The following is a 24,470-nucleotide window of genomic DNA, read 5'->3' as shown; positions in this document are numbered from 1 at the left end:
GGAGTGTATCAAGTGCGTTTGTGTGTTCTCTTCATTTCATTTCAGTGACGAATGTTTTATAAACAAGGCCCAGGTCACACTGGATTTGAACATCGTTTGCTATTAAAACATGGAACACTCATACTTTCTTTTGAGCTTTTTTGATAACGCAATGATATACAGTGTGCACTGCTGCATTAGTACAAGCACAGTATATGCAAGGACATTGAAGTCTCTTATTTTTCTGTTGGACATTTTTCCTAATTTCCCGGCCTGTTTCTGTTCATAGGAGGAAGTTTTTCTTTTTTAATTTTTTGAATAAATTGGTCCCGCACTGTAACCTGCATCTGTGTCCAGTTGTGTTCCCGAGAGAACCAGGACAGTGCATGTATCTCTGGCTTTTCTCTCAACTTTCACACAGTCCCACATCATAAAAACATAGTTGTTGCTTCTTTGACTGCATCAGTTGAGAAATACTGGGCTAGATTGCAGTAACGCAATAAACAGCAGTGGGTCGCTATTTGGCGCCACATATTGTTTCAGGTGTATAATTGAAAAGTAATGTCTGGACCCTCAATATCCTAAAAAAAAATAAAAAAATAAAACAAAAACCTGTCTTATATTACAAACAATATAGTATTTCTGGGAAATAATTTATTTTTAGGGAGAGGACAAACCATCTCTTTGTGTTTGTGTATTTGCAGTGTATGTTATGTTATGTTATGTAAGATTATTTTATTTGTATGCTTATATAATGTTTGTGTTTCTCAGTGGGTTACCCTTTCAATCAATAAATTAAAGTATTTACCCTTTATGGAAAAGAAACGCCCATTCAGAGGGGAAATTTTGTAATGTGTGATTATGTGAATTACAGGTACAAGTATTTTTGTGTTCTTCAGCAAATGATTTGCTGTTGTATTATTGTGCATCTTAAATGAAACCCATATATAAGTGATAGATGTAGTGTGGTGGGGTGGGTCTGAATGGGTCACCATTGCACAGATCCTGGAACTTGCTGGAGTAGAATTACATCTTATAATAGCACATTCAGCAGATCTGCAACTCTAGATCAAAAAGGGGACATGCTGTGCTACTGGTGCAGATATACAGTCTTAATGACCAATTCACAAGAAAACAAAAGAGTGGGAAAGAAACAGAGGCCATACCTTGGTCGCCCATCATCAGGTGTGCCAGACCTTGAAGGAAAACAAGAGCACAAGTCAGCAAAGAATATGGGCCTGAGTAAACTGGGATCATGTAATGAACAATGCTGGAGAATGCGAATAGACAAAGAAAAACATTTGTTTCCTTTTGTCTTAAATATACTGACTGTAGTCACAATTTGACAGAGATACAAAACTTAAATTGTATAAAATCCACTCAAGACTGAGCATTATAGTGTTGTCCCCTAAGTAGCAGGTGTCAATGGTTAGCGGTGAAAATTATCTCCAATCCTTCTTCTAGACTATCGTTTCAGGTTTAGCTAAAGTTATGAATGCTATTAAAACATAGCTGCTTTGCCAAGTAAAAACCACCAATTAACATTTACACGTAATTACGTTAAGATACGTAACATTCAGAGTGTGAGGAGAAGGGGGATTTCCAAATCAAATTCGAGGAAACAAATGAGTAAATAACGCGCACAATTTATAAACCGAGGGAATGACATAGTAAACCGTGCACACGATTTAGCCTACTATTTTTTTTTCCTGCTTGCCATGTGCGGGGCTCCATAAATCCCAGTGAATAGGAGTTAAAACTCCCACCCAGATGAGACTAATACAAAAATAAAAGATTTGAAATATTGCCAAGTAATGTGACAAACAACAATAAAACCAGACGCAATGAGACAAGCATACAGAAAACATAGATAAAATTAAAATCTTCAGAATGTTCAAAATTTTATGAGGTTTTGTTTCCTCTTCTTTTACTGATATTTGTTATTTAAAACTGTATATACATTTGTATAATTTTATTTATTTTACCACTTAGGCATGTTGACAATAATGTCTATATCCATAATATTCTATGACGAAAAATGTAAGATATGTTTTCAGTGGACTTTTCAAATTTGCTTTGCCTTAGAAAGCATGAAAATATAAAGATACTTTTTTTCTCTCTTTTTTTTTGATTTAGTCAAGTTATTTTCGCATCAAACAATGTACTTTTCAGCAATCGAGATCTGGCAGCAACAGTGCATTTCTCCACTAAAGATTCGCAGACTGCGTACCTGCATGCCAGCAAAACACTGAGAACACACAACAGTCCTGAAGAGTCATAGCAATAGAGCGGAAGCTTCCGTAAATGTAGATATACAGAAAATTACCATTGTTTGTCGAATAAATAATTTTAAGTACTTATTCCCAATAATTTATTAAGCCTTAAGGAACATCTCAAATGACAATTGATCTATGAATAGTCATGTTTATGTGTGAACTCATTCTCTCAGACCGCCTGTGTATGTGGAGCTTCTCCCCGGTGCGATGCAGGACTCCCTTATCCTCGGAATGACCTTGATTGGCTGGATGCTTTTTAAATGTGGATGCGAAGAAATTGCAAAAAGACACCATTGCTCTTTTTTTTTTGTAAACTATAACCTGTTTATAGTTGCCAAGCAACATGCAAAATGTACATAGAATCTGCAGCACTGGTGTATTTATCAGCAGCGGCCTTGAACTTGAAACTGAATAACTATATTATCCAGTCACAAACTGTTCTGGATGAACCCTCACATTTTCTTTCTCTTATTAGAAAGAAGAAAATCATGTATTTCGACTTACAGTATCTGTCAGCTCCTTTAAGGTTTTGCGTGGATCTGCATGTAAATTGCTGTGAAAAATGATTTCATTCTTTATTTAGATAAATTGTTTACTCCCCAAAGGAGAAGGCAAGTCTCATCTTGATGGTGTGTCTTTGAATCCAAAATCTGGTAATCTGTGGCTGCAAGGGTCAGGCCAAACTTGCTTATTTAAGACTTCTTCAGGGGTCCTGTAGGATCCTTTTAAGATTAAGATACTAAAGTAAGATTAAGATATGATTAAGATAATAAGGTGTGGGCATGTTTTTGTATCATATCAGGACACAACTCTATATAATGACATGGGTATGACACAGGTATTACAAGGAGAAGGAGACTTATGAGGACATAACCCATGTCCCCATTTTTCAAAACACTTATAAATCATACAGAATGAGTTTTTTTGAGAAAGTAAAAATGCACAAAGTTTCCTGTGAGGGTTAGGGTTAGGTGTAGGGTTGGTGAAGGGCGATAGAATATACAGTTTCTACAGAATAAAAACCATTACACCTATGGGATGAACACACTTTACACAAAAACAAACGTGTGTGTGTGTGTTCCTACTTAACCATATTTTAGGGACAAATTTGTACCCAAAAGTGAGCTAAACCTGACAAAATCCCCAAAAACCTCCCTTTAGAGACGTCCTCATTGGTAAAGCTGGTATAAAAACGAAGTAAACAAAGTTTTTTTTAATGCACAGAGTTTCCTGTAAGGGGTAGGGTTTAGGACAGGGTTGATGTAGGTCGATAGAATATACAGTTTGTACAGTATAAAAACCATAACGCCTATGGAATGTCCCCATTTAGATACATAGCTAAGTAAACGTGTGCGTGTGTGTGTGTGTGTGTGTGTGTGCATAAAAATCATCTGAAAGAGAGATGTGGAGTAAAAGTTGTACATTATATGATTTTTGATATCTAGAATTACAACACAGAGCAGAGCATCAAAGTAATTATTTTAGCAGAGATTTGTTTGTGTGAGATAGAGACAGACTCCCAAATCCTTTAATCCTTATATCTGATCAAAGTAATGTAAAAGCTTTTAAATTATTTACTGGAGAGTTCAAATTTCAAATAATAAGCAGCATTCTACATTTTTTTGAAAACATACTAGATAAACCGACAAGCAGTTCAAGTTGTCATCTTATTTATGTAATTACTGATCCAAATTACAGAATGCAATGTACTTCTTGAAAAGTAAAATAAAACCTCAGATCTTTACAACAGATAAAAGGACACACAATCCCAGTATTATTATTATTATTTTATGAATTGCTTACAACAGTATACTAAACCCTTCTATAAATGTAGTTTTCACAAGAAATGGACAATCAGTTCTGTGTTAACCAGGGGCAGTCCAGCACTGGTCCATCCATTTAAAGCTTCCAGTTTAAATCATTTTCTCCCCTCAATCCTGCCAATGGATCTGTCAGCTCTCCATAGTCAAACACTATTTTAATAATTCCTTCACTGGAAAGGTATATATTTAAAAAAAGATATTGCCTCATTATCAGCTATACTGTAAAATACTTTGGTAACCCTCTATAATCCAGATGTTCATAGATATATATGTTAGGATTAATGCAGAACAAAACAATAATGCATTTACTTCTTAATCACCAATATTAACTAAACTATAAGCATAATTAACTAGTTTTCAAAATGATGACTAGTCAGTTTACTTTTAGGTATCCAGTAATTACATGACGCCCTATTTTAACGATCTAAGCACATGGTTTAAAGTGTACGGCATGTCTGAATCCACTTTTGCTAGTTTAACGACGAGAAAACAGCTTGACCCTATTCTCTTATTGACCCTATTCTCTTTTCATAATTTACGCTTCTATTGTCCCTAGAATTGCTGTGCTAATAAAAGTGTATAACAATACTGAAGTGGTATCTTGACCTTGGGCATTCCAAAACCAGCATCTTTCCATTTGGATATATAATAATCACATTGGCCATGTGCATGAATGTATGAACGTATGAACACCATAAAGTTCTCATGCACTATATTTCAAGTGTTCTGAAGCCATTCCACAGTTTAATGTGACGTAAAGATGAATATTTAAGTTGTCAAATTCAAGTTCATGTAAACTCTTTTCTATGCTGCGCTGTCTGTCATCCTCCATTCAGAATACAAACTGTGTGTCTCGTTCAGTTATGACAGTCAAGACGATGAAGCTCTCCAAGAGCACAGTAACTGGCATTTAAAACTGGCATATTAAAAGAAAAGTCTCAAATAACTATCTGACAGATTTAACATACTATGCATCAGTACCTCTTCCCTGTATGTTTTGAACTTTTCTATGCAGACTCTGTGCTGCTTCAAGGGCATCATTCTACTCTCGAGATTCTCAAAAGCGCTTTGTGCTGCTTTGTATTGGAGCCTTTTCATATTATAAAGCTTTTCCACACTGAAAGATTATTAATAGCCTTTCTTTTTCTGTCTTGTCTATCATATGTTGCTGCCTCCATTCCTGTCCTATACATTAAAAAGTAAAGTCTTTTAATTGTATAGCATATATTTATATATAATATATTCACTGGTTTTGACTAATGTATTTTACGACAATACAAAAAGGTATGTGCAAAATTTGACCGAATTTAGTCTTAAACTTATTCACTTTTATTTGTTCCCCACTAAATAATGTTATTTCACCAAATGTTTTGATTTTATAAAATTATTGTGCACTCATGATTTGTCTAGAATAACTTCTGCTGCAGAATTAGCCACTAACCTAGTTTATAATAACATTTGGTAACACTTTAGTATAGGGTCCAATTCACACTGATGTCTATTATTAACATATTGGCTGTTTATTCGTGCTTATAAAGTACATATAATGCATGATATCCATAAACCCTATAAACTATAAGTAAGCATCAAATAAGAAGTTAATTGAGGCAAAAGTTATAGTTAATGGTTAGTTAATAGTGTGAATTAGACTCTAAAATAAAGTGTGACCTAAATTTTTTGCCAAAGATTGTTTATATATATATATTTTTTTTTCATTTTGTATAAAATTATATATATATATATATATATATATATATATATATATATATATATATATATATATATATATATATATATATAACACACAAAACAGTGATGATGGGTCACCACACTGAGATATAGAAATTCTACATTTATTTAAAAAAGAGAAAATGTTCAGAGAAGTTCCCCAACACGGAATTCAAGCTGCATCAAAATTCTCTGGGAACACCTCACCTTAAAGGTACAGTAGTTAGTGAGATATTCAAATGTCTAAGTTTAAAATAAAAATTTGGTGAGCAAGCGGCACTTCAGGTTGTGTGTTCCTCCATGCCCACGCTTCATTACACACAGGGACATACTCTGTGCATCACTTGTTTGAGAGCGGGGCACGCACGGCTAGCTCTTAAGGCAGGTAGCTGTGTCCAGTGTGAGCAGCTCCTGCTGTGTGTGCTCCATTTCTGCCTGGCTTTCCTCTCACCCCGGTGGAGGTTGTTACCTGTGCTATAGCAAAGCTGAAGATGACTAGCCAAGAAGCAGAATGTTCTTCAGAAAAGCAAATAAGATGAAAGCTGCATGTAGGATCTTTTTTTTTTATTAATCTATTTTTTTTTTATTAACATTCATGACACAAAGTCTCAGGAACAATTCTGTTGTGAAATGCTGCTGCTGTGAACCAATATACTGTCCATTTTTTTCTCAATTGTTTACCTTTACCTAAGCCATAAGCAACTGTGTTTACAAAGATACTTGCAGAGACAGGCATTTGGACAGTTTCACACATATATGTCATTTCAGGCACAAATAGTCTCGGAGATGAATGGAATTAAGTGTTCACATGCTTCTGTGAGGCTCTTACCATGTCTACTCCGAATGTGAGTGGTGCTGCGCTATGCCACAAAATACAATAGAACCCATTATAATCAGTGATGTGGTCCACACTGAATGTGGTGCAGCACGACAAATCCCTGAGAGTAAATCCATAATCATTTTTACTGACACAAAGTTAAAATGATCTACAACAGCCACTTTGTCGTGTCCAGTGTAAACAGCCTCTAGGTGGTGTGACACGACAACTGTCATGAAAACTCAGTATAATATATAGATAAGTATAAATATAACAATCAGTATACTAAACATCGCTCATCCTGTGATGTGACAATCGCAGATGCACAAATCGTGATATCGATGCTGAAACAATATATTGTGCATCCCTACCCTAGACTATGCAACATCCCTGAAGGCCCTGAGGTTTTCCACTAAGCTGCTTAAAGTTACATCAGCTCTAGAGGGTAAAGCTTATATGGTAGCAGGTCAGGCTGGAACATGTCTGCACACTATAGCTGTATCCCAGGCATACCAATCTGACGTGCTTAAGGACCTGGATGAGGGCTAGGAGACATATTCCATATATAACATATATGATTGAATCTGTCAGAGTTGCAAGATAAGGACAGATTCTTCCTCCTGGACACTCTGCTTTTACCTTCTGGCATCTTCAGCAATGCAAAAAACACTGTCGTCATGAGGTTTTAGGAGGCGAGTAAGCAGATGGCAGCGTTCCCACACTTCATCCCTCATGGTTTCCAGGTCCCCCCAGCTGCTAGGTGGGAGCAGCCTCAGCTGTCATCCAGCTTCTCATACAACCTAGCCCAGAAGCAGAGTGTCTCTTCGCGTCCTCCCCTGCAGAAAGATTGAGAGTTGACGCACTCTCTCTTTTGGGGACCTCCGGTGGTCTGCAAGAGTATTTAGTGGAGGCATCCGCTCCCAAACAAGTATAATCTTAGCCACACCAGAGGCTAGTAGACTTAGTGGTAGCATGGAAAATGTCTCACACTGGTTCCTGCAGACTGTAGAAAAAGGCTACAGAATCCAGTTTGGTTCTCACCTGCCTCATTTCAACAGGGTTGAGCAGAGCAGACTCTGGTAATGGAACAAGAAATAAACACTTTCTTGAAGAAGAAGGCCATAGAACGTGTTCCTCTGCTCAAGAGAAAGTCTGGGTTATACAGCCAATACTTAATCATTCTGAAGAAGGGATTGTATCTGATAATAGATCTGCTATCTAACAAATTCGGTTCAAGATCCTCACTATCATAGAGATTGTGTCTCAAATCAGGTTTTTGCTTGCTTTTTCCAGCTCAAAGGACCACTTATCTTGGCATGGTGTGGGATTCAATAATCATGCAGGCATGTCTGTCTCCTGCTCATATCGAATCGGTTCTCAGAGCCATAAAAAGTGAAAGAAGGCCAATCACTCACTGTCAAACAGTTTCAGAGACTGTTAGGTCTGATGCCAGCTGTGCCCAATACCTTTTAGCCAACACAAGAAAACAGTGCAAAACTTTTCCTGAATTGGAAACGTTTCACTTCTTGGGGCAGACAGTGACCGAAAGACCCAGTCAACTGCCCAGTTGGTACAGTTCTGGAGTTTCTGCAGGAGTGTTTCCCCGCAGGGTTATCCACCTCCATGCTGAAGGTGCACGTGGTGCCCAAAGCTGCTTATTATGCCCCTCTGGGTGGTCAGTCACTGGGAAGAGACCCACTCATAACTCATTTTCTCTGTGGTACCCAGAGGCTGTGGTTTGCACAGCACTATAAAATACCAATCTGGGACCTGCCGTTAGAGGTCTTCACAGTGCACCCGAGACCCGTCGACCCCGGACCCGACCCGGGACCCGTACGGGTTCGGGTCTATATTTTAAATCATCAGCCGGGTCCGGGTCGGATCCGAATCTATTACCTCGGGTCCCGGGTCTGTTTAACATTGTGTGTAATACCCGTGCGATCGGAGTCATCGGACTCGTAGAACATCCGGCCGTTATCAAAGACTGCTTGTGTTTTTTGTAACTTGCAACTTGTAAAATTAGGAAAAGAAAAGAGTGAGCCAAAAAAAAGTGATCTCTCTCTCTCTCTCTCTCGCTCACAGACTCGAGTTAATATACAAGTGCACACACGGTAATGCTTGCAGACTTGACACACTCATATTTAATATATTTCAAATCAGCAACACAATCTGAGGTGAACGGTCACATGAATGCTTTCTATTACGCTCAAATTGCGTTAAGGCATTTTAGGTTGATAAAGCTAGCACGCATGTGCAGTCATGTTTCTATGGCAAGCAGTGAGGGACACTTCGACCGCCAAACCGCGTTTTACATTTTCTCCCATTTTTATAATATTATAAATGAACCGTTTAATCTTAAAGTTTTAGTGGTTCAGATTCAGACTCGATGCTGAGCAGAGAGCACAGACAGAGATCAGATTATAGTAAATAAATAACGTCCGCGGCCATGGCATTGCACGAGCGATCGTTATTATAGTTCAAAAGGCAAACAGTGTAAGTTATTATGCGAATTAACTCGAGTCAGAATGTACATGTGCACAGTAGCATTTGTCATCCGTCACCGTGACATCAAGTGGACTTTTGAAGCTGAAATAATGAGTGGATTCAGCTTGGACTTGGAATAACGAGAGGAATAACATGAATAACTTTCTTGTCGGAGGATTGTAATGCATCACAGGCAGTCAGGTACAAGGAAGAGAGATCACGGCTCTTTAAATTAGGTAAGACAAAAAGCTGTATTCTTCGCAACAGTTTTATTGACTTGTAATAGCAATTTAAGGTGGAATATGTCAACGTCTGGTCCAGTCTGGTCTGTGTCTTCCCGGCGGGTTCGGGTCCAGATTTCAAGTAATATACGGGTCCGGGTCGGGTCCGGGTAGGCATTTCTCGGATCTACACGGGTCCGGGTCCAGCTTTTGAAATAATAGACGGGTCCGGATCTGTTCGGTGTAGTACATTACGGGTCTCTGTCGGGTTCGGGCAAGAATTTTTGGACCCGTGAAGACCTCTACCTGCCGGTGGTTCTGGAGGGCCGGTGCAATGCCCCCTATGAACATATTGATTTCAGCCAGTCAAGTTCCTGGCCTCAGAAACAGTTTTTCTGCTTTCTATTTAATCGCTTAAGAGAATAGGATTCCTTCAAGCGCTCACAGTCCCACCTTCATGTCTGGAATTTGCCCCTTGCATGGTCAGAGCCTTCCTCCATCCTAGACTTGGGTATGTCTCTAAAGTGCCCACTAACATACCAAGGCCCATAGTGCTGCAAGCCTTCTGTCCTCCACCCTGACCAGGAAAGGCTGAACTTACTGCACTCATTAAAAGGACTAGATGTTAGGTCCACAGAGCTGCCCTGTGGCGTAAGTCAGATTAGCTGTTTGTCTGCTTTAGTGGGCCCAAAAATGGTTCCCCGGCCTCCAAGCAGGTGGGTGGTCCAGACCATCTCACTTGCCTATGAGGCCCCTTACTCTCACTCTCTGGGTAATTTACATTTAGCATATATATATATATATATATATATATATATATATATATATATATATATATATATATTTTTTTTACCAGTACAAGTGTTCCCTGAGAATCGAACCCAGAACCTGCTAACGTAATGCTCTACCACTGAGCCACAGGAACACTCTAGGTGTCAGAGCACACTTGACAAAAAGTATGGCTGCCTCCAAGGACTTCTCTCTAGGAGTTTCCCTGACAGGCATCTGTGATCCGGCAAGCTGGTCCTCTCCACACAAAATTGTCAGCTTTTACAATTCAAAACCTGGCTTCCTCCCCAGGTTCTCAAATCCACATGAATAGTGTTCACCTCACACACACTAGACAGGGATTTGTCATTCTGGCGCAATGGCCATTTTCGTTCCCATAGTGTTTTGATGCAGGCCAAAGTTATCTGTGGGGGAACTCATCAGGTTAAGCATGTAACCATGCTGCGTCTCTCTGCCATACTTCCTACATCCATTTCAGCACTACTTCAGTTATCAGGAGCTTACCAGCGCTGCTTCGGATATGCTCTAATGCTTCCTGGAGGCTTACATCACCCTGCCCCATGATGTTTTGCTCCTCCATTGGACTGATTACACATCTGCTTCAGAAAGCATTCATGAAATGAGGTGTTCCCATAGCATTCCAATGCAGTGTCTTATTCCCTTTAGGAAACCATAGTTAAATGCTTAACCTGAGATGTTTTCATGTGGTGATGATTTTTAAATGATTTTTTTTAAATTATTATTCTGCTTAATCTAAGTATAGTTGATTTTAAAATAGATTTGTAAAGTGCTGCATAATTAAAACAGTGTATGCAATATGCAACAAAGCAGAGCAGACGTGTGTCCATCATAAGCAGAGATAAATGTCTACAGAAGAACCACAGATCTTTCAGCTTACAAAAAATGGATCCCTCTAACCTTTTATCCCACTGCATTATGATCTGCTCAGTGTTTAATGACACTAGTGTTCACATATTACACATTCAATGAAATATACTAGTCAGTGAACTCAAAACGAGAGAGTCCAGCTGCAGACAATATTAATGCTGTAATGAAATGAGCATCCAACATTATTGTCGAGTTATAACTGTTGATAACTGAGCCAACATATAAATAATCTACACTTAGTTATATGCTGACCACTGAGACAGTATTTGATATACAGATACTGTACTACATATTAACTTTTCATTGAGCTTTAAAAGTGAAATGCTGTGAATAACATCTTCCACATTCACTTACAGACACTGAATGTATAGAATCACATAATCTATTATTAAAGTTGAAAATGAATGTTCACATTGAACTCGGCTTGGTTTGCATCTTATTTGTTCATACGAAAATAAACATTTAGACAAAGTGCAATATAAAAATGAAAAGGTCTCTGAATTATTTAGCACTATAGCTATGCATAACAAGAAATGTGACTGCAAATGTTTGAAAGAATATATTTGAACATCACAATAATCCACAAGTGTCCCATACCATTCCAGTCCATCAATTACCATGTTGAGAAGCCAAAAGAAACGAAACCTTTGAGATGTTTTTAATTTAAAAAAAATTGCTTCTGGCTTAAATTTAAGCGTATCTGTTTAGATCTGTTTTAAACTGTACAAATTAGACCAAAGGACTATACAGTAAAATAATAATAATAATACGAAGAATAACAATTATTAATAAGATTAATAAGATTTCAACAATTAAAATAAAGTATATTTTCAAACAAGAGATCTAAAAATATAAATTGATGGTATAACTGGGATGTAACGATATCAGAATCTCATGATATGATTTGCAATATTTAAAAAAAGATAAAAAATATTTAAAAAATTAATAATGAAAAAAAGAATCATTATAATTTGTATATTTTAAAGTTAAAATATTCTATCTAATGCACTTGGAGAGTTCAAAATTAAGAGCTCCAGCCCATGTTCCAAAGAAAACTAGAAAAGTGAGTGAATTTACTTGTAAACTCAACTCACTTTTTATTTGTGACATACTGTCTCACACCTGTTTCACACCGCACGCATAAGCAGAGCATATTTTTTTCAGCGCCAATGTTAATAGGTTAGATCATTCACACCGCAGACACAGGCGGCGTAGCAGGAGCAGAGCAGAAGCAGCAATGTGGCAATCGTTTCGGAGCCGAGACTATTTTTGCTGCGCCGCTTATGCTGAATTAAAGCCACAGTGTATTGTTCTTAATCAAAATTGACCAGATTAACATGAAAAATAACAAATCATGTGAGGTGTTTCATGTATCACAATCATGATAGACAATACAATAGACCGACCCAGAGGTGGGCAGTAACGAGTTACATTTACTTCGTTACATTTACTTGAGTAATTTTTTGGGGTAACTAATACTTTTTAGAGTATATTTAAAGATGGGTACTTTTACTCTTACTTGAGTAAATTTTTTGGGAAAAATCTGTACTTTTACTTCGTTACTGTGGGCGATGCTCCTCTCGTTACTTTATCTTAATGCACTAAATGTTATGAATGCTTCAGTTTATTCCAAACACGCCGTCTACTTTTCTCTGGGCAATGAGCGATGCTCATTCGCGAATGATTCATTCTTTTCAGTACATTCTGTTCAAAGGCTTGATCAAACCAATTGGCAATTGTTTCATGAATCAGTTTGAATGATTCGTTCAGTTCCCTGCCGCACGCGCTGAGCGTCTGAAGCGGTTCACTCAGAGTTGTAACGTTTAAGAATATCAGCAGCGTTGAAAACGTGGCTATGGAACTGTACTGAATAGAAAACAAATATGCAAAGGCTATTATTTGCTTGCGATGGAGATCCTTATGTAACAGAGTTTAAAATGTAACTGTGAATGTTATGACTTTCACCAAAATTACTGTGTATTTGTTCATTTATTAATTGTTTGGAGACCCCTTGTGGCGACATTAAGTAATTAGTTGGTCATTTGACTTAATCGTGAAACCACGCCCCACCCCCAGCAAAGAAATGTGTCCGATGCTGAGAGGTGGTAGGTAAAATGTGCCCCTGTGAAATGAGATGTCTGTGTAACTTAATATATGTTAATTTCACAAATAATGTTACAATCGAAGCTCAGCGATATTGTGAAACATGATATTAAGTGACAGTGCCTGTATTTGATGAGCTTTATAGAGTTTAAATGCAATTTGCTCACCATGTGCGTTGCATGGCCGACAGCATCTTTATTGAATCAAAAACAGTTGAATCTCTCATTTTTGTTATTTTAGATGCATTATTGTAAATGCCCACTGTCGCCAGAGGATATATGTTTCTCCTTGTCTCCATGTTGTTACAGTAAACAACGCATGAAACACAGTTCTCCGTGTCCGCCTGTGATTTATGTGCTGCAGGACGAGAGGCGTTAGACTGGTGCCGTGACCCGGATGGGAGTGAGGTTTAGGGGGGCCTTGCGCATTATAACCAATCACACACGGTTCTGTTGAGTTTATTAAAGCACTGGCCAATCAGAGGTGTTCAGATTAGTCATCGCTGAAATGTCGGTGCTTCCTTCACTCGCTTACTGACTGAATACCTCTTTCTGCCGAATTCTCTCATCAGAAACAACAAAGTGCAATGAATCTATAATTAAGATATTGATTTCACAGTGTTAACAGTTTCAGTGATTTTAATGGCAGTTTCTGAGAGTGATTGAAATCTAGACTGTCAGTGAAAATGATCTTTAATAATGTAAATGTTATTTGCTCTCTTTCTGAACAATGAAAGATTAGTAGCAATTTTTATATCACATTAACTTTCAATGTTAAATTCACATTTAATATGAAGTCAGTCGTATTAAAAATATGTTACGGCATGACACCTATATCTGTGACTTAATTAAACAGACAGGGTTTTATAATAAATTACATAAATTGGAGCAAAGGGTGATGAAATATATACATTTATACACACATACATACATTACATACATTTTATCTATATATCTAAATAAAAATAGACTCAGTATATATGACCCAAAGTAACTAGTAACTAACTACTTGAGTAGATTTTTTATCTGATACTCTTTTACTCTTACTCAAGTAACTATTCAGACTAGAACTTTTACTTTTACTTTAGTAAATATTTCTATAAGTACTTTTACTTTTACTTGAGTAATGTTTTGGGGTACTCTACCCACCTCTGGACCAACCTAAATACAAAAAAACAACAACTGTATAAATAGATAAACACATGACTACAGCACATTAGAGGGATGTCAATTTCAATGCAAAGAGGCAAATTAGAGTCATTTTTTGGTCAGAAATTAATAATAATAATAATAATTTGTTAATGCCATGGTTGACCCACTATAGGTACCTGCATAGTTTTTCAACTAAATTGTATCTAGAATATTGCAGGTCATACCTGTGTACTTATTTTCAAGTTTTTCATTTAAAGAAATATTTAGACATGATTAAACACTAGATTTTGCAATGTGAAATGTAAAAAGCTATTTTTATTATTATTATAATTATACGTACATATAAATATACATAATGAATACAAGCAAATACTAAATTTAATCCCAAGTTTAAAATGGTGCTAAAAAGGCATTCAACTGTATTCAACAAAAGATTTTTAACCCCTTTTATGTACAGTAAACACATATGAATTGATATTGAAAAAAATCTCACTCCAAGCTGAACTTAAAAGTTGGCAACCCTGCTATTTAAACCCCCAATTATGATTTATTAATTTTACAGACACACAATAGCTTTAAGAAATATATTTATTTTTTTCCTGACAGGGTCAGACATTTTTCTGAATAGCCAACAGATCTTGAAAAAATCGTGTCGGCTAAACTACCTATAAATGTTATTTACATAGGCTACCCACAAAGCAAATGTCTTCTGGCCCAGATCCGGGCCACACAATGACTTTTCCCTCGGCCCAAGTACCACAAAGAATGACGGCCCGGAAGTGGCGCAGGACTGGATTAAGGACTCGGGCAACACATGGGCCATAACTGGCCCGAATCTCAGCCAGTTAATCAGCCTTAGCTGGCCCTGATCTGGGCCAAAACAGGTTTTATTATTGGTACCAATTCTGAGCCTTAAGTAAACCAGAATCCCCAAATCTGAGCCACACCTGAGCCTTATATAGCCCAGACCCAACCCAGGCAGCAAGCAGTGTTGGCCCAGAACCGGCCCGAGTGAATTTCACACAGATCTGGGCCAACACTATATTGCTGTCTGGGAATTTTAATATTTCATATTATTACCTTGTATATTACTATGATCACAATTATTCATTTTGTGACATGCTTTAATGTAGACACAAACTATGCCAATAAAGTACAATAAACTGAATATAAAATCAGACTTAAAACCCAGACATCATGTAACTGTGCAATAAAAAAACTTATTGCATTGGTTTTTCTATTTATTTTTATGAAGAACAAATCAACCAATAAAGAGTGAGTGTATAAAGTATACAGTCTATAAGAGAAACGTAACAGATAGACTCATGTAACTTAATCATAAGAATTTATTACAGATGTGACAGAGTAGTACCACAGTATGCATTTCAGTTGCAGTCCTCTCTGGCTGAATATAATAGTAGTGTGAGGAGCAAAATACTATTCATATCCATTCTGTCAAGATGCGCGTTTCTCATTCAAAACACACATCACCAGAAACACGGCACGTCACAATCTCTGACGAAACCTACGAGAGCCAATGAGCGTTTGATATCGCTGCCGTAAAACTTGATGTAAACTTCGTAATGGCACATTTTTAAATAATCACTATAGCTACAGAGTAAGGTGATACAGTACATATCGCCAATGAATGCAGTTTGAATTTGGATCTGTTCCTCACACCAGTACCACATGGATACAGGATTTAAATAAAATTAAAATACTTTCATGATCATTTTATTTAATGCTTGTTCTTGACAGCATAGTAATAAAAATGATGTTCTCTCTATTAAAGATCAGTGTGTGTCCCATAGTAAACCAAATAAATATTACATGATAACGGTTAAATACTCTCTCTATCTTTCTCTTTCTTTTCATTTAAGGATTCAAAGATTATTTGTACTAAGAATAATGAAATAAAATTTAATAAAATTATAATTAAGTGCAATTTAATGCACTTGACTGATTTGCTTAATTTTTTAATGATAATGTTTCATTCTGTTTTGAATTGCCAATTCAAAGACTATATTTTAACAATACTACACTTCATTGCAATGTATGTGATCATTTAACCATTATCATGCAGTGTTGTATTTATCTTGTTTATCATGGGTCACATAATATGCTGCCAGATCTTAGCCTGATATGGGGCCACATATCACTGGACTTATCTGGGCCACACTCCTCCCACCAACAATCGGCCCTCATGTTGTTTGCCAGATCCCCACCATGCTGTCATTGCCACACATGGCCCAGCTCTGGCTGAAAGAGTACGTGCCATTGCCGACATTAGTCCAGCAGTGCCACCTCGAAATTTATATTTCTTAATTATATTTTTGCTTTAAACAACAGTAGGAAAATTACAATACTTATTTCCTTGATTGTTTTCTTATTTAGAATTTGGACTGCATTTAAACCACTAGCTGTCAGCAATTCTTACCGCACTTTTAAGCTGATATTTTGACAGAAACAGGAGTAGAGCTTTTATTTTGAAGGAGAACTCCAGCTTCAGTGAAAACATGCATACAAAAATGTCTCACTACAAATTTAGTAAAATGCTTTAATCATTTGCTGTGAAAATAAAGCCTAACTGGTGGGCATTGTGTTCCCTTGCGTTAAACTCACAGCACATGCAATAAATGAGTTCCCTGCATTCATTGAGAATTAGTGAAGAGCCGTACAGCTGCATCCTGGACCGGTTGCAATTTTGAAATAAGAGACTGGCTTACTCCCAAACAAAGTGCATTACAATAATTTGAGCGGGAGGAGACAAATGCGTGAATTACTATTTCAAGATCAGCAACAGACAAAAAAAGGCTTAATTTTTGCATTAGTCTTCAATTGAAGAAAGCTACTTTTCAACACACATTTGATCTGATCATCAAATCTTAGGGTAGAGTCAAATATTACATCCAAATTCCATATCTGGGGTTGCCCATTTATTGACCATTGACCTAAAACATCTTTTATGTTACTGTCAACCAGGGCCGTTTGAAGGAATTTGGGGGCCCCAAGCAAAATGGACATAAAGCCCCCCCGACCCCCACACGCACACAAAGCCTACAGGAACCACAGCATAGCCATACAGTTTAAGTTCACCCACACTTTAAATAAATAAAAAAGGTTTACAGTGCAAGTACTGCTTGAAAAAATAGTTTGGTGGGAATTCAATAGTGATTTGCACTGTTTTTGTTTTCTAATAATATGACAGCACACACTTATCAGTTTAAACTCTGGGCTGTGCAGAATATCAGCTATAATTATAGAGCTTGTGGTACCTTGGCTATATAGAGGAAACATCAGCACTGAGAAGTGATGCATCTGTTGATGTTGAGGATGAAGTTGATGGTGTAGCTGGGAAAATAATTGAAAAAAAAATCTGAAATTACCTGTGAAGTTACCATTTCACTGTTAGCATATTGACAGACGTCACTATTAACAGCTCAGGGGTGCGTTTCCCAAAACCATAGTTGATAAGTTAGATGGTAGACACTTTGTAATAACAATCATTAATAGATGGTAAATTGATAGTTAATTAATCTTTAATCTTTGTTATTTACCTCTTAGCAAACAGTATTTTTACTTATTATAAAGTTTACTGAAAAATTTAAGATATGTTAACATTTCCATATTTTGATATTAGAAGGGAAGGGATGCAGGCAGCTGCTTTCACTACCTATGCTTAAAAACATCCCAAGCTAATGTTTGATGCACAGAATTTATTGTGTGGTTTTCCTAACCCCCATTTGGTAAATAGATTATCACGGTGGAACAGTATAGCATGCTATTTGCTATGCCACTTTCATCTAGGGCTGTAGCTATCAAATTTGTTAGTAATTGAGTATTCTACCAAAAATTCCATCGATTAATCGAGTAATCAGTTAAAATGTGTTTTTGCTTATTAATATTAACTATGCAAGAGAAAATAAGACTCCTGGGTCTCTTAAAATGAACAACTAAGTTTCCTTTTTTAGAAATGTTTTTTTTTTTTTTATTTCTAAATGCATAGAATGCAATGCATACATCCCAAAAAAACATTTAATTATTATCCATTGTTTCTCTGTCTGTACTTGTACTGTGAACAATGACAATAAAGTTGACAGATGAATTAAGTGCATTTAAGTGCCATTCAGTTGGGGTTTTAAATAAAGCATTTTCTGAGATGCACATTAAAACATTAAACACAAAACATTAATTTAATTTATATTTTAATTATTGAAAATTAAGCAAACTTAGCTTTTTGGTAAACAATGGGGATTTACTATTAAAAATAAAACATGGAAGAAATTTTGTGTGATTAAACCTTAAAAATACTAATAATACATCTCTGGCAAATACTTGTCCAAAACAGGACTTTTATTTTGACGGGTTGACGTACCTTTACAGTTCTGTGTAATGTGATGTGATGCTAGTTTTATTCAAATCAAACGGTCAAATGCTCATGAAGTGACAGTCAGAGCAGTTCTGGAGATGTGTTCTCATCTTATTTAGCGAGACAGCAGATGCTGAAATTACCGCAAGCGTCACGTGCGCTTCAGTGTGTGTTAATAAAGGAAGTCACGCTTCTGCTCCATTCATTAACAGAGACACGCAGAACATGCAGGATTCATATTTAAAAAGACTGTTCCGGCTTAATATTTACAGATATTAGTCCATCACGTGAGATCACGTGGTTGGCTGGCTGCTGTCAGCGACTACTGAGAGGGGATCCCGATAACAGTGTCATTACACGATACTGCATTGACGATCAAAGGGGCGCTCACACAGTGTCGTTGCATTTTATTCTTAACCAGTCATTGTCTTGGGCCCCAGGCCAGCTCGGAGCCCCAAGCAATTGCTTTGTTTGCCTGCCTTGTCGCAAAGGGCCTGCTGTCAACCTGCTGATAAATCCAAAATTCTGGCATGAAACGAGACTTAAAGTGAAGTGACATTCAGTGACATTCAGCCAAGTATGGTGACCCATACTCAGAATTTGTGCTCTGCATTTAACCCATCCAAAGTGCACACACACAGAGCAGTGAACACACACACACACACACACTGTGAGCACACACCCGGAGCAGTGTTCATCATTTATGCTGCGGCGCCCGGGGAGCAGTTGGGGGTTCGATGCCTTGCTCAAGTGCACCTAAGTCGTGGTATTGAAGGTGGAGAGAGAACTGTACATGCACTCCCACCCACAATTCCTGCCAGTCCGAGACTCGAACTCACAACCCTTCGATTGGGAGTCCAACCCTCTAACCATTAGGCCACGACTTCCCCAGGTCTCTGCAGAGCAAAAGTGGGCGTTTATCACCATGTGAGTGTTTTCAAACTGCTGGGTGTTTCTAAATCATGCAATCTAAATGACCCCCCTTACCCAACCCCACCCCTAGACCTAACGTCACTATGACATCAACCAATCAGGTATCATGGTGTAAAAACACCCTAATCTGGTAACTCCCATTACTTTCCTGCAGAGACCTATACTTGCACGAAACTCAAGATGGCACAGTCTGATAGGTTAACAAACTCGATCTGACTTAATGACACCATTACACACGGAGCAGCTAATTGGTTATTTTTTTATCAGCAGCCAGTGGCCTTGCTGCTCAACATTTGAATACTTGGCTAGTGCTTGCTGTAGCAGTTAGAGCGTGCTTCAGAAACATCTGAAATTAACACCTAAGTAAATGCTTTTTCACTGTCCATATTGTGTGGTATGCTGAATTGATTTCAAGATTAGCAACCATAAACACATTAACATTATCATCTACATTACCATGCCAATGCCTCCAAGGGTTGTCATGACATAAGTTTAGATTTAGGTGCATTTAGCTGGAGACGATCTTTGCTCTAACCATCACTTCACCTCCACAAGACGTAATAACAAAGATGAATGAGAAATTAGTCCTCCAGGTTTAATAGGCAAATAAATCTAATTACTACTTCAGCATGAAGATGATACAACTTGCTTAAAAAAAATAAATAAAAAAAAACAAGAGCTAAGGGCAAAGAGCATAAAGAAAACAAAATAAGTCCCAAAATGGAGCCTTGAGGAACTCCACATTTAATAGAAACAGCAGAGGATGGGAATTCCCCCAACTGTTAAGGCAACTGTACATGGTGTGTATTTGAAGGTCGGAACTTTGTGAGCCCTCGTCACATGTCACGACTGAGTTTATACGAAAATCATACGGAGGCAGTCACACACGACATGATTTTTTTATGATTTTACAAACTCTGACGTAAGCATTACGATTTGTGCCATTCATGAAAATAAGGATTCTGAAGACTAAATAGTGGCAGCTTTGGCTTGTGAAGTCCAAAAAATAAAACGAAGACATGGCAAAGAAAATGGCTGAAAAGCAGAGAAAAACATGGACTTTCTGTTCTTCATAAACTACTCGAGGTATGAAGGCTATTTTAATTTCTATCTGAATTTCTAGTCGTTTATCACAATTCGGAATAACAAAAAAACAGAGCTGTATAAGTAGATTACTATATAGACTATTTATATACATAATATGTGGGTTTTATCATCTCCTGATTGGTCAACTTTAGATGGATTGCCAAATCGTCTCATACACCTGCACAAATATGCCACAAATTTAAACTGACAGTATCCGATTTTTTTTGACATATTTGAAAATTATCAGGAGGTCGTGAGATGCTTGTGACGTTCTCGGATCGGCCTCTTAATTGTTCTTACATGTTAAGAGCTGCGCCCATGCAAGCATCTGCAATTTTCTCCCGAGAGAAAAAAATCACCTGAGAGCTCGTACGACAGAACAAATTGCACCATGTATGCCTGCTTTTACTGAAAATGATTTTTCCCTTAAATAAGAAGAAAAACGTTTTAAAACAGTCCCTCTCAGACTCACAACAGGCTCTAAGCGCTCATTAAGAATATCACGATTTATTAAATCAAGAGCATAATTAAAGCTCCTCGGCCACCAAAATGAGTAACAATTCATTGGTAACCCATATTTGTATTTTTAAATTTTTAATTTTTGTAATTTTAATTCATTGCAGAGGATTAATTTATTAGCAAGTGATGGAATTCTACATTTCTCCAAATTGGTTCCCTTGAAAAAACTAACTCCTCTTCATCTTGAATGACCTGAGGTGAGCACATTTTCAGCTAAATTAAAGTTTTGAGGGAACTCTTCCTTTTAAGACAGAAATAGTCTAAGCTTGTTAACTGATTTGCAAACCACTTGCCGTTTTATCAATCACGTGCAATGTTGCAGAATCAAGATATCTTACCTTCGCCGCAGTCCTTTCCCTGATAGCCGGTTTCAGAGCAGTCACATGTAGGCTCATTATTGACAACACTGCATACACCTCCGTTTAAGCACATGTTGTGTGAGTCACAGAGGTCAGTGCTTACCCCTTCACTGTTAATGATGAAAGGCTCTGAGTTGTTGACTTTCAAGTCTGATATCCAGCCCATAAAGGCAGTGTGATCCTTCACAGTGTCCGATGTCAGCTGTAAAGACATCAATATTAGTTCTGGTGGAATCCCTCCAAAGAACAAGTGACTGAACACAGTCATATCCCGCCTTTTGGACTTAACTTCCTGCCACTTTATTTCTTTGTCAACGATGAGTGTAGTGTTTCTGAAGCTCCTCTTGATTGTGACTTCATGCCACTGGTTGTCACTGATGACAACATCTGAAAGTATGGAAGCAGGTTCAGCACAGAAAATAGAAAAGCGTAGTCTGAGTTTCCCCTCTTGTATGTGCAGCTCGAGGAAATCGCAGAAGCCTTCATCATCAAAGTACACCAGAAGTCCTTTTAAATTCTTGGTTTTCATGCTGAAGCTCATCTCGCTCTCACAGCAAGCGTTCCACATGGGGAACGAGGCCCACTGTCCCTCTGCGCCAGTAAACCAGAGACTAGCTCCAGCTTCCACAGCACATACAACCAGTCCAATCCAGAGGAGATGGGTACCATGTCGCATTTGAAGAATCATAATGTAGTCAGGCTGAGTTTATAATAATTTTAGTAAGATTTTGAATGGATAAAATATAATAGTGACCACAATTTCCAAATCACATAAACCACCTCACAGTCTCTCTCGGGATGTTTAAAACATCTACAGAGACCATTTCACAACTTTTATCCTCATGTCACCTTAATTGTGTTCTGCATTTTATTTTTTTTCAGTTATCATCCACACTTTGCCATTTCCGCACTGTTCAGAGTCATCCATCATGTTACTATTAGTCTGAAACTGTGGTTTTGACCATAAGTGCTTTAAAGGGTTAAATCCTCTTTCAGCAGAAGCAGGCAGCAGACGTCATCTCTGATCCATCAGCATACGGCCATTGACACTGGAAAAAAAAAACATAATAGCAGTTCATCTGACAATGGTTCTGACATCATTACAGAAGTGTTTCCCATCCCTTTTCCTGGAGGGGGACCAGTGGTAAACATTTTGGATATCTCCATTATCTGACTCATCTCTTTCAGCTTTTGGAGTTGAATCAAGTGTTAGTAATTAAAAAGAGTTTGAAAATGTGTAGTGATGGCATGCCTCCAGAAACCTGGTTAGGAAACACTTATTTACACAAATCCTACTATAAAACATGACTGCTTTACTATTACTTATTATACCTGACTATGTGTGGCCTTCACTGCAGTACAAGGTGTTTTTTTTTTTTTTTTTTTTTTTTTTTTTACTGAAACTAAGTGACTGAACTGAAGTATTTGCCAGGATTTGCATAAAAATACACAGGTAAAGGCAAGCTCCCATTTATTATATTTACTTTGGCATTTCATGAATTACAATGTCTTTTGGCTCTCTCTCTCTCTCTCTCTCTCTCTCTCTCTCTCTCTCTCTCTCTCTCTCTCTATATATATATATATAATTAAATACCATAGTATATTTTAAATACAGGTATGTTGTAGAAGTAGGCTACAACATACTTCTGTTGTACCCCCAAAAGTGTGACAATATGCCCCACTACAGGTGCAATGTGTTTAATTAACTTAATCCTTTTTCTTTTTTTTCTCTTGTGGGGAAAACGGTGGTAATGTAAACAAGACTTTAATGGAAGGGGGGGGGCTTACCTAACCTGACAATTACTAGAGTATAAGACATGTGGCAACTATCCCCATCTCTTTTATATATTTAATAACCTCTGTACATCACCGACTAGAGCATCAGCATCGCTGCCGTTAAAAAGACTTTTTCTTACAGCAATAGCAATCCAGTGTTCTGGATGACACGTTAAGGGCGTTTGCGTGTCTTACATAGTTATTAAAGCACAAGTCCACAAGCTCAACCTCTCATTTTCAGACGTGTTCGACAGTAAAACGCAAAGAATAGAACAGAGATGTACAATATCTGTGTGTTTGTCATGAATGGAGCTCCAGATGTAATCGCTGTGATCAGAGGTGACGCCCCATACGCAGCTCGAGAACTCCACATGAGCTCATCTTCTACAGAGGAGCATAGACTTTAAAACCCTTCGTGTTGCATGTTAAACATCTTTTAAAGCACGTATGTCATCAAACAGCAGTGATCCAGCTCCCCTGAGTAAAGAGCAGATCCATTCGGACAAAACCGAAACTATATTCATTATCACTGCACGAGCGCATCTGGAGTGTTAATGAACGCTGATTCTGTGAATAAATGTCTCGATGTGCATCTTTATGGCATTTCTGCAGAATAGACTATTACACACAACACATACACAGAGCCATTTGAAATGATAAGAAATCTGTTTACCCAGCACGCCGAGGCTCTCGTCCACTGATGAAAAATGTAGTTTGAGTTATTGAGGTAAAGCTGAGATGCGAGTAAATGTGCGGCAGGGCTGTAGCGCTGACACACACCGGGTCACGTGACGCGGCTCCGGTCGGGAGGCGCTGCGCTCTGCAGCATCTTCAGCACTTCAGTCAATGCAAAGCCCGCGATGATGTCAACTAGGCCTGCTATCGCGTTTAAATCGCTAATGTTCAGCACTGACCTAAAAGCGCCATGCTGGCATCATTATAACGAACCCAACGGAAACTGTCAATTATTATTATTATTATAAAAACAAATAGCCTATATAATTATTAATTAAAATTAATATTATAATAATAGTACTTCTTATTAGTATTAATATTTTTAAAAAAAAGAATAATAACTGGAATTATAACGAATCTAATAAATAAACACCAATAATATTACAGAATAACCTAAGTATGTTTTAGAATGTTACAATCTCTGTCATTCTGGT

General features: G+C 37.6%; 1 protein-coding gene across 8 annotated transcripts in view; it reads right to left on the bottom strand.

Annotated features, from left to right (window-relative positions):
* LOC113057425 (neurexin-1a-like) overlaps positions 1 to 24,151 on the bottom strand; it is a 129,973-nt gene extending 105,822 nt beyond the window's left edge. For 4 of the 8 annotated variants that reach the window (XM_026224834.1, XM_026224838.1, XM_026224837.1 and 1 more), the window contains exons 1-3: positions 23,975 to 24,150; positions 21,505 to 22,574; positions 1,146 to 1,175 (exon numbers count right to left, since the gene is read on the bottom strand). In XM_026224834.1, the coding sequence (XP_026080619.1) occupies positions 1,146 to 1,175; positions 21,505 to 22,213 (739 nt within the window). In that variant the 5' untranslated portion in view covers positions 22,214 to 22,574; positions 23,975 to 24,150. Of the gene's footprint in view, positions 1 to 1,145; positions 1,176 to 21,504; positions 22,575 to 23,974 lie in introns of all 8 variants that reach the window. The other 4 variants (XM_026224832.1, XM_026224836.1, XM_026224835.1 and 1 more) reach the window with 2 other exon arrangements.
* Positions 24,152 to 24,470: the final 319 nt, after the last annotated feature.

The sequence above is a fragment of the Carassius auratus genome, chromosome 38 (assembly GCF_003368295.1).
Source record: "Carassius auratus strain Wakin chromosome 38, ASM336829v1, whole genome shotgun sequence".
NCBI classification, from domain to species: domain Eukaryota; kingdom Metazoa; phylum Chordata; class Actinopteri; order Cypriniformes; family Cyprinidae; genus Carassius; species Carassius auratus.
Note: the sequence above shows the minus strand (reverse complement) of the source record. Positions and strands in the feature narration are given on the sequence as shown.